This window comes from Diadema antillarum, unplaced genomic scaffold (genome assembly GCF_040938485.1).
Source record: "Diadema antillarum isolate AM-2024a unplaced genomic scaffold, OU_Dant_1.0 seq00001126_RagTag, whole genome shotgun sequence".
Taxonomy (NCBI): domain Eukaryota; kingdom Metazoa; phylum Echinodermata; class Echinoidea; order Diadematoida; family Diadematidae; genus Diadema; species Diadema antillarum.
The window spans coordinates 927,318-938,172 of NW_027271940.1; the positions used below are offsets into that span (position 1 = coordinate 927,318).

At 39.4% G+C, this 10,855-nt stretch overlaps 1 protein-coding gene across 1 annotated transcript; it reads left to right on the plus strand.

The window, feature by feature from the left end:
- The first annotated feature begins 1,424 nt into the window (after positions 1 to 1,424).
- On the plus strand, positions 1,425 to 10,296 carry LOC139743985 (uncharacterized). Its single transcript, XM_071654451.1, has 8 exons — positions 1,425 to 1,503; positions 3,788 to 3,881; positions 4,859 to 5,128; positions 6,374 to 6,595; positions 7,066 to 7,318; positions 8,183 to 8,353; positions 9,205 to 9,491; positions 10,047 to 10,296. Exons 1-8 carry the CDS (start codon positions 1,425 to 1,427, stop codon positions 10,294 to 10,296), a joined length of 1,626 nt encoding a protein of 541 aa, XP_071510552.1.
- Positions 10,297 to 10,855: the final 559 nt, after the last annotated feature.

Here is a 10,855-nt window from a genome sequence, read left to right on the forward strand (position 1 = left end):
AACCTATAAACCAAGCCGCTAAAGAATGGTGAAAATAGGAGTGATAGCAGACATCTTAATTGTTTTATATGTTTGTTTGTTGTTTGTTTGTTATTGATGGTTGTTGACTCGGTATGACTCGGTGTTGAATTCGCATGAATCATATTATACCTTGTCCCATGTTATCCGTTTGTCCATACTACCTTTTAAAATGATGTGTGTGTGTGTGTGTGTGTGTGTGTGCACGCGGCTAAGATCCGATCATATTTTGAGAACCATTTGACGAATTCTATTATCATTCTCGAATTCTAGTTCATATATTGTCATGTCGTTACTTTGATGTTTGTATGTTTGTATGTGTGTGTTTGTGTGTTCGACAAAACAATTTTTCCAATGATTGAAAGAGGAGGTACCATAAATGTCGAAGTTGCCTGTAAATGAATGAAAAAAAAAATTAAATTAAAATTTAACAACGCGGTTCGTTTCATTAAAATCGCACCAAAAATACAAACAAAGACAAAAATAAGCATAAAACATGCACAAAAAACAACTTCATGAAGGATCATATAATTTTATAACTGCATGTGCAGATCAAATATAACCTACAAGTCTGCAATTTGGTAAGATTAAATCATATGCATAATGAATGTTGATTAGTGATTATGTGTAAATTCCTGCTTTTAAAAAAAAAAACTGTTGTTGCTAAATCACTGCTGAAATCCAAGCATGACCGTTTTTTGTACGAATAGGCCTACAAGGTCTAATTTCTGTTTTTGTTTTGTTATGTTTGGTTTTTGGTGCGCACTGAAAGACAAATGGGAAAATTCAGAGAACAGTGATAGCAAACTTAAATTTGATGTCATGCATCCCGCTCCATAACTCACTACACTAAGTGTTAACAGTAACAGTAGCAGCAAGAGTTATCGCAGAACTCGGTAGCAGTTATGTTCTATGTACAATCATGAAAATCGCGTTTGTTGGGTTTAGAAAACACTCATAAGAAATTAAAAACACAACAATAGCACACATACCTGCTACATATACACTAAGCGTCACTTCTCTATAGTTTATTTCATCTGTAGTTATCATTACTTCACTTATGATTCATGGAGAAAACGATTTCTGCATTTGTGATCTCTGATGTCCACGTACGACAGAGGAGAGAGTTGTAAAATTCACATTTTTTCGGCTCATTGCAATAATGTGTATTCCCTTGCCCTCCACACATCACCTACACAGCCAGTACGGTCAGTTACGTCACCGTAAACATTCTTCACGATTGGCTGCTTTCTTGAGGTGGAGCGAAATACAAAACATTCATTCGCTTGCGGTCGGTCCGTATATTCGCGACATCACAGAAACACTGTATTTACAGAGAATAAGTTTCAGGTAGTAAAGCCTGTGTAGTTTTAACCCTTGTATGTTTGTGCTTCTGTATCATCAGTATGAGTGACCGAGATATTGCAAGCGTAGATGCCCTGACAAATACCGGGAGAAAAAGGCGAAGAAGTTCCATCGAACATGGTGAGTCACCGTCACAATCAGAAATTCTGTGTTTACATTGTCCCACGCACCTGTTTTTGTGGTGGGTGTTAGAGTGTTTAAGTTATGAAACACAGCCCTGATGAGCTGTCGCTGTATCAAATTAGGCCCTACTTAGTAGTCTTACTTAGAGAAAATATGTCACTTGCTTCACACGGCGTCTGGTCGGTTATACAACTACATGGATACGCTCTGTCACATTCAAAATTCAGGGCGCTAGTGTCGTAGTGAGCGCCAAATTCTGATATAGGAGTCGTGGCCATATCATATCATAACATATGATACCCATTAACGTTAGGCCTAGATCTATGCATAAAAATTAAAATGATATAAAAACTGCAGCAGTGGCCAGTACTAACCGCACTATATACCAGCGACCCCAACCCGAACTATTTACAGCGCCCCGCACCGGGATGACATCAGTGCATGAGCCATGAGTTTCATGGATACCTATGGAAAATTCTGAACGCAGGCTGATCTGAGCCTCTGTATTCAGATCCAGGTTCAGTCCTTAAGATGAGCTGGGTAGTGACTAACCGCAGCAGCGACCCCATACGGACAAATACGTACCGTACTGTGTTACAGCGCCCCGCGACGGGGTTAGGTAGTGACCAGGTGGCGTGGCGTCAAACTTAAATTTTATGGGTTCATTTTCCCAGAGTTTATCCAAACCAATTTCAAAGCTGAAGACACTGGGTGCATCTATTAAATTTCTAGGTTAACTATTCCATGGTTTCCTGATGCGCATGTAAAATGAATTTCTTCTTGTAGTGGTTTGTGATCGAAAAATATACAATTTTTTACTATGTCCTCTTGTGCATTTTTTTTTATTAAACCCAAGTCAGGCACTACTTCCTGATCATATTTATGAAATAATTTAAAGGCTTCTATCATGTCACCTCTCGCCCTGCAGTATGCTAAAGTTGAAAGTCCGAGGTGCCTCAATCTTTGTTCATAAGATGAAAATCTTATTTCCTTGTTTTTGACAGTATTCTCAATCTGTCTTGGTCTGACTGAACTCGCTTGCTTGACTGTTCTCATCTCTAACATCACCAATGCAATTTCTGCGCCTACCAAAAAGTTATTAATGTCATAGAATGATGACATCAAGCAAGGCAAAGAGGCAAATATAGAAAGATTGGTTTAACTTTACGCTCACTTCCAAGGTATGCAAGGTATGTTATCGTTACACTCTAAGAAGATCTCTATAGCGTTATAGTAAACAGTAAATAAGCAGATCGAAGCAAATTCGGTTCTCTGGTGTCCCTCGCTTGTTCATCCATTGTTTCAACATTTGCTCCCCTAGCCTATGCGCCTATTCGGCTACTGCACACCTTGTTGAGTTCCACCTGCCAGCATTGCAAATTTGTAATCTGTGACTCTTTTTCATACAGACTGTACTCTGTAGGTAGCAAGCTTTGTAAAGCCATCCTTGAGTCAATGAATGGCCAAAGTTTCACTGGCACTGGTCATCATAGGTCATTGCATCATGCTAGTCATGGAATGGTGCATTGTCATGGACTCTAGAGAAGAATGGGGGGGGGGGGGGGAGGCAAATATATGAAGGAGACAAGGGGAAAAAACAACTTACTACGATACATGTGGTGTCTACACGTTACGATGGCGCCCAGTGCAGTGTAAGTTGAAAATGCTGAAAGCTGCACCACAGCAGAAGTTACTGTGCATGCAATGCATACCCGCTCAAAAGCCAATACCTTCCAATTTGCCAATGAGACTATGGCAGTTTGTAATTGCAATGGTTGCATCTCAATCAGCAAAAATGAATCAACAAAAAGTCCTATATATTGCATGCCAAAGTATTGGACACTCTTCCATTGGAACAAGATAATGACTAGATCCAAACTTTCAATTCAAGGAGGAGGTCATCTGACTTGATGGGTAAAAGAATGTCTCTTGTCACCTGACTGCCTTTTATAGTACATTGTAAAGTATTAATGCAAGAATGTTAGTGTGTGGTCATGAAACAAGATACCAAATTGGTTGCATGACTCTAATGAGGCAAGAAATACAGGGAAAACAATAATGTTCCAATACAAAAACACCCCTTATAAAGGAGGTACAAAACAACAACTAAAGGAGGTACAAAAACAAGGGAGTATGTTGATACACCTCTATAGGGACTTCTTTGATATTTTGTTTTTGCACATTTGCCAGAGATTTAAATCTTTCAATGTTTCTTGCATCTTCTAATGACAATTTTTTTTAAAATTTACTTTACCTTATTACATTGTAAAAACAACAACAGATATAATGCTGCAGAAGCTAGCTGAGTGGAGAACCAAGAAAGGGTTGCCTGTTGGAGAGAGTTTTCACAGGACTACACCTCTCCCTGCCAAGAGGTATGTTACTTGCTAAAGATATCAATAACGAGAGAAGCACTCTGAGAGCGCAGACCTCCGCCAAGCATGCAGCTCGTTTCCACCACTGATCTTGTTCTTCCATAGAGATATCCACCCATACGTATACTTATGGCATTGTGTGCTGAAAGTCGCCCGATTTCCCAATATAGAAGCCTTTGTTACGGCATAAACCCTCACCTTCACGGCGCGCCTCGCTCTAGTAGAAATTAGAGCACGCGCTTTAGTGCGCGCATGCAAACCTCAATACGTGCAGCCTGAACTCCCAAGATCATTGACCCTACCTGCCAAAATGTCAAAAATCCCTCATAAATTCCCCCAAAATTCTCGGATCACTACCAAAATTTAATCATCTTTTACTTGTATCATTCTACACCTTTCCTGCAAGTTTCATCCAAATCCGTTAACTACTTTTTGAGTTATTTTGCACACGGACAAACTAACTAACTAACTAACACACAAACCAACGGTAACGAAAACATAACCTCCCCCCTTGGCAGAGGTAATTACAGTTTACCTGTACTTGCCTGTACTTTGAGACACAGTCTTTATTCCACTGTGTTTTTCTTGCATTTTCTAAAACAAAATTTAATACATCTGAAGGTAAAAGTACATCATAGTATGTTCTTGTATTGTGATGAAGTAAAGTGTATTTTTGAGAAAATTGTAGTCACGTGTGCATATTTTAAGAAGTTTCACTTTCAATTGGGATCAAAGTCAATTTGAATTTGAATTTGAACAATTAGCAAACAATTGAAGAATAAGGTGAAATTTCCATTTGGATCAGTTTTCCTTCGTAGTATTTTTCAATTTATCATCTTTTTCATGTCTATTCCGTCGTATGTTTAAATCTCAGAAATGGATGCTTGTTGACTCTGTGCCTCAGACTACCATAGGTTTACTTGGAATTTCTTTGAGTAGTTGCGCACACTTTGGTATTTTGTATTTCCATCAAACAGGAAAAGCTGCCAGCTGTCTAAATCAGAGAAGAAGAATAGACCCAGCCTCCAGACAACAGCTAGGTTCTGTACCCCAGGACCTTCATCGCATCATGGCCAAACTCCCTCATTCCTTGGTTGTACACGAGCCATCTCGCAGTCCACCAGAAAACCTAGCAGGCAGAGTCTAAACCCCAGCACTCTGTCCAGGGATACCTCTGCTTCTCGGCAACACCAGAGAGGACCAGCAGGGGTGGGGAGACAGGCCTCTCAGCCAGCCGTCACTCCTGCGTAAGTGTGCCTCAGTGTGAGGGGGAGACATGTACTTTGTACACACTAACTGCTACACCACTATGAATGTATGGCATATCGGTTGTATGTTGAGACAAATGGGTAGGAAGCATAAGAAATGAGTGAGAGAGAAAGAGAGGGGGGGGGGATGGGGAGTGAATGTGTATGTTAAGGACTTGACAGTGGAAAGAAATAAATGATTTCAATTCAAGTACAATTTTGTAGTGTAATAAAAAACATTTTGGTAAGCTGAAGTCGTATTGTGAAGTGGTACTGAAGATTGTAATGTATTGATCGATTGCAAGATCGTAGAAGCTGTATTTCATTTCTGTGTCTTGTACATGTATGCCTATCAAACTGGAACAAATGATGAATATATTCTGTTTGCAGTATAATCACGCTACTTTTTAAAATCACCCTGATATCCAGGTCCAATCCTGTGTTCATGATATTTCAAATACATTGTACTTTTAATCATTTCAGTTTTTTTTCTACACTTACTAAACTCCATCCTTCAAAAATTGTCTTCCCTGCCATAATGTAAACTAGAACACAGTAAACTAAAATACACATGACACACCTTGCCAAAGCCAGGTGCATTAGTTCACAGTACACATACCAAGACAAGTTTTTTACAATACAATTCCACACCTTTCTTCACCACTCCTGAAATGTTTTGCACAGAGCAAATGGCTATCATATTATCATACTATGTGAGGCATTACTCTATGGGACCTGTCTTGCTATTGTTAGTTTGTGCATTAGTCAAGATGAGATCCACAACACTCAGCACTGTATGCACATTTCAGCTGACTTTACTGTTGATAACATCACAAAATGTGGATCTCGGAAAGTGCAGAAAAGATGAAAAAGTAAAATGACTTAAAATTTACTACACATATTCTGATCAAGCAGTTCTAGAATTTGTGATTTGTAAACTAATTCTCGTCAGCAGCAGTCTACGTGTGATGGATGTTGGGGGAATATTGTAGATGAAGATGCACTCTGGATAATGATAAATGGGTGAGCTTACTTGATATGAATGTAAAAGGGTGCATGTAATATGTGTGAGGTCTTCACGTGTATACTGTAATCAGTACCAATAGCATGGCACGTCTGCTTGAAGACAATGACTTAATAACAGCAAACACACCTGGCAGAATACTCTACCGTCATGTGAAGTGTATGGAAAGCTGACATGCTAAGGGTTAACTGATATTACACCCTTCCTTTCTGCCACACCAGGCCTTTAGTGGATAGAACAAACCATACCCTGGAACCTTCAGGTCCCTACCAGGAGACAGAAGTGACGTTTAAGCCTAAAGCAACCACCCAAAGTAGGAAGTCTGTCAGATTTGCCTCACCTCGGAGGAAAGATACAACGGTTACTGTGGAAACACCATTTCCTGTGCCTGATGCTCTGAATACGCCAGCAACAGCAGAATGTATTACTAAAGTTGGAATGAGGTAAGGCAAAGTTGAAAGATAAATCTAAATACATTTCACGTATATATCTGAAGATTACCCTGCAGGCTCATATTTTTTTAATATTTTTCAAAATCATTATTCTAGCAGGAAATTCATGAACACAAGTAAGGACATGAAGAAATGTCAACCTACTTGTGTCCCTCGTCAATATTCAGGGGCAGTGTGACTAGACATATGGCAAGATTGATGAAAAAATCTCTCACAGGTAAAAGGGTGAATTTCTGTTGCATTAATACAGAAGTGAATATCAACCAAAGAATCAAGTCCTATCATTTGACCATGGTGAATGAATATGAAGTTGCAAATATTTTGTTTGATGTACTATGCCATACTACGAAGCAAGTGTCCTTCATCATAACAATAAAATCAGCAAAGCACACCAGCCCATCGTAAGTTTGTTGTTGAGGAGAATCAGTGCAAATTTTTTGTATCCTTCCACCCAATGTAAGGACAAAATTGGAGCAGTGGTTGATCTCAAAAGGCAAGACACCATCTCGCTTCTGCAACTTCCTTGGATACGAGTCCTCCCTGATCATGCCCCCCTCTTGGGGCAAACGGAGACGATCGTGCACTCCTGGCCCGTCTTCCAGAGTGAGGGGTAGGAGCAGTACCCCAGCACGTCGAAGGTCAGTGGGTGCTCAACCCAAGACGAGTGACCCTGTATCGGCGGTGATGAAAGAGTGCCTGGTTATGCTGGAAGAGGTTTGTAAAATCTCATACTGTGAAGTAGAACAAACTACTTGTTACCTAGTATGTAATTTTACCTTGAAAACTAAAATATGTACAGATTGTGTGATGATTCCAAAAGTTCTATGAGTTCAAAGCTACAAATTCTTGTTTGATAAACATGATTTAACAGAAAGATGATTCAGATATTTATTGACAAGGTGTGGCATTGTTTTTATGATCTTCAAGTTTTCCTTCCAAAGTTTGCTACACTATGCATAAGGGAAGTACATGGCTTGCCAGAGTGCTACAAATCTAAACATATTTTCAACTGAGATTTTCATTTTGTCTTTGGTTTCTAGGATTAACCTGACATTGTTCCCTATGTTGCTAGATTCTGTCCTGACATACCACTGTGACAACAATGACTGTCATCAAAAGTAAATTTAAAAATCAGTGGTTGCCATTTTTATCTCTCAGTGTCAATCACCCATATCAAGACTAGTACTTTGCAATGGTGATCTACAGTCAACCTTGCGTAAGTCGACCTCACATTAGTTGAAAAATCATCTAAGTCAAAGGTCTTTTCAAGTCCTCTTCTCTTTATATTCCATTGATTTTAAACCCTCATAAGTCAAATTTTCTCTTAGTCGAAGCTATTTCTTCAGTCCAAATAGATTCGACTTAGGCAAGGTTGACTGTATATCTACCCAGTGTCTTTATCAAGATTGGGTAAATTCTATCTATCCTGAGCAAAATCTGTAATAGATTTGGCTGTTGCCATGTCTAGCATATCTGTAATGATCTAGATTTGAGGGCTTACTTGCGAAGGACTGTCACATGTAGCATTATTCATTTGTCAGTGATTGTGTCTCTCTTTTGTATGTCTTTGTACGACAGGGATGTCCACTGGAGGACATGTCTTCCTGGCTGGATGGAATGGTGACCAAAGTGCCACTCATCCAGCAGAGTGCTTCCTACTGGGTCTGCAAGGCAGTGATTGCAGAGAGGAGGGACGGTGACCAGTCTGCTGCAGAGTGTCTGTGTGAGGCACTGGAGTTTGGAGCTGAGGTATGAACGCCTTGACTTCAGTCTCAACAGTGATGATGATGATGATGGTGATAAATTCTGTGATAATCATTCATGCACATAAGGGCAATTTAATTGATATTTCTCACTTTTTCTATCAGCATTCTGGTGAACTCGTGTTGTGGCATATCAATATAATTTGTTTTATGTTACTTTGCAATGTACAGTATGCCTACAATTGTAAATATCTCTGTTTTCTTCTGTTTATACGTTTTTTCTATCTAATGTACACATGTTTATCAGTACCTGATATATTATTCAGGGCCCCATGGAAGACCACTACTTATTGGTGAATGGACTATCCTGACAAAAGATTAGAAATAAATAAATCAATAAATGAATGATGATAATGATGAAAATAATGGTATGAGGATGAAGAAAAATAGTTGCAACAATAAAATCAACACATGATAAAACCACTCTGATTGTTGTATAACAGTATAACATACACCTTCAGCAAGATCTCCATGTACTTAAAACAAGAGCATAGAAAACTGGAAAATATAAGTGAAGAAAGACTGTTATGTGAACATGGTGATATACAGTAGTACACATTTTTGGGATCAATGTTTTCCACAAAGGCCATAAGTTCATAAGTCTTCATGAACAGAGACATCATCCTTAAGATTTTTAAATCCCCAACTAACTTCTCACCCTAAAAGCAAATGTGACTGACATAGCATTTTCACAATTTAGATTTGCAGCAAAATCACTCTTGACAAATAAACCATTTTTTTTTTGTGATGGAAGTTATTTTGATATTGTAAATAAGATATATGGAGAAGTTGTAAAGAGCTTTTTCAAAAAATGTTACAAATTTTCCTTCATATTAGCCTGTGAAAGAACTCCGAGATCGTCTAGCTGCCTATCGTCTGAAACTGAAACTGAGCTCAGAGGACCAAGATGAACATGGCGCCATGGAGATGACGGCAAGCCCCGGTGAAACTGGTGCCCTGTCTCCTCCCATGAGAGCCTCACCAAGTCTTCAGCTGCAGACACCTGTGGCACACTTGGACTTTGACGATGAGCCCCATCATCAGTCTGTGAGGAGCGAAGAGAGTCCCGCATCTCATCTGAACATCAAGTACAGTCTGAAGGAAACCACTCCCTACTTTGCCAGGTATATCCGTGGAAGCTGCATGAACTCTGTCAATGAGGTTTACAGACAGTGAATGATGCTGAGATTGTGTGTACAAAGTGACAGATTTCATATTTCAGCAGGCTGCCCTCTTTGTCCATAGCAGAGAATGTTCTGTTTGCAGACATGGGGTACTACTGTTGTAAAATCCCCAAAACACATACCCTGGTCAGATCTTTGCTTTAAACTTTCATGAAACAAAACCAATAAAACTGTTGGTTTGAATAGAGACAATATAAATTTGTATTCTAACCCTGTAAAACTAGTTTATGAAGGTCACAGGCTCCCCCCCCCCCCCATGACCACTTTGCATGTTATTGGAAGGCATTCCAGGGGTTCCTGAAAGTCCATCGCAAAACTAGCAGAAACTTATGCACTAATTTTTTTTTGTTAGTAAAAATGGAGTCCCAGAAAGCTAGAATGATGTGAACTGTAGTACCTCTATTTTTCTGTGCATGATCACTCAAGTCAACCATACGCAGCAGTAGAAATTGACAAATTAATTTCCCCTGCTTTATTGTTTTTCCCCTGTGCTAGAATCCGCTGCACTCCTGGCCACAACCCAGCCACGCCCTGCATGATGGTGACACCGGTCAGGCGATCAGCACGCCTGGACAACAAGCGACGGTCAGTGGTCAGCGTGGGCCTCCACCCCGCTCCTGTGCAGGAGGATTGTCTGGACACCATACAGGATGTTGTCTCCTCCTATCCCACAGCACAGCTTATCTTGAGACCAAACAGGGCTCTGGCAGCTGAGTTTGGGGATGAAGGGGAACTTCTACACTGAATGGAAAAAATATTTCATTTCATTTTGTTTATTTCACTTCCAACAAATATAATTATAAGTTTTGAATACATATTTAAACACAAAAATGTAATAAAACAAACAAATTGTGAACTGAGATACAATATTGTAAATTTCATGACAAATACTGAAAGAAAGTTGTTTCAAATGGAGGGGACTGCTACAAAAACAGGGTTTGTAATTTGCAGTCCCCTCATAAAAAAAAAAATCTAATTACAAAACTTACAAAAGTAGGCAAATTGCTTTAAAAAAAAAAGTGACACAGAAAAGAAGTAGATACAAATATCATCACTTTTGCCCTGTGAAAGACAGCAGACATTATTCCTAGAGCTACAGTCTGAGACTTTAGCACAAATGAATTAGATACAGTTAATTCTACTGATCCCTCCCACTTGGTTCAATCATTAAACATGCTTCATAGAGACCCATTAGCATGGGGAGAGACGGATGGGACAGAAGTGATTTTCATTCGCTTCCCACCAAGGTTCATTCAAAAACCACAACTAGCACAGGCTTGCTATGTAGAATAGAATCACCTGTC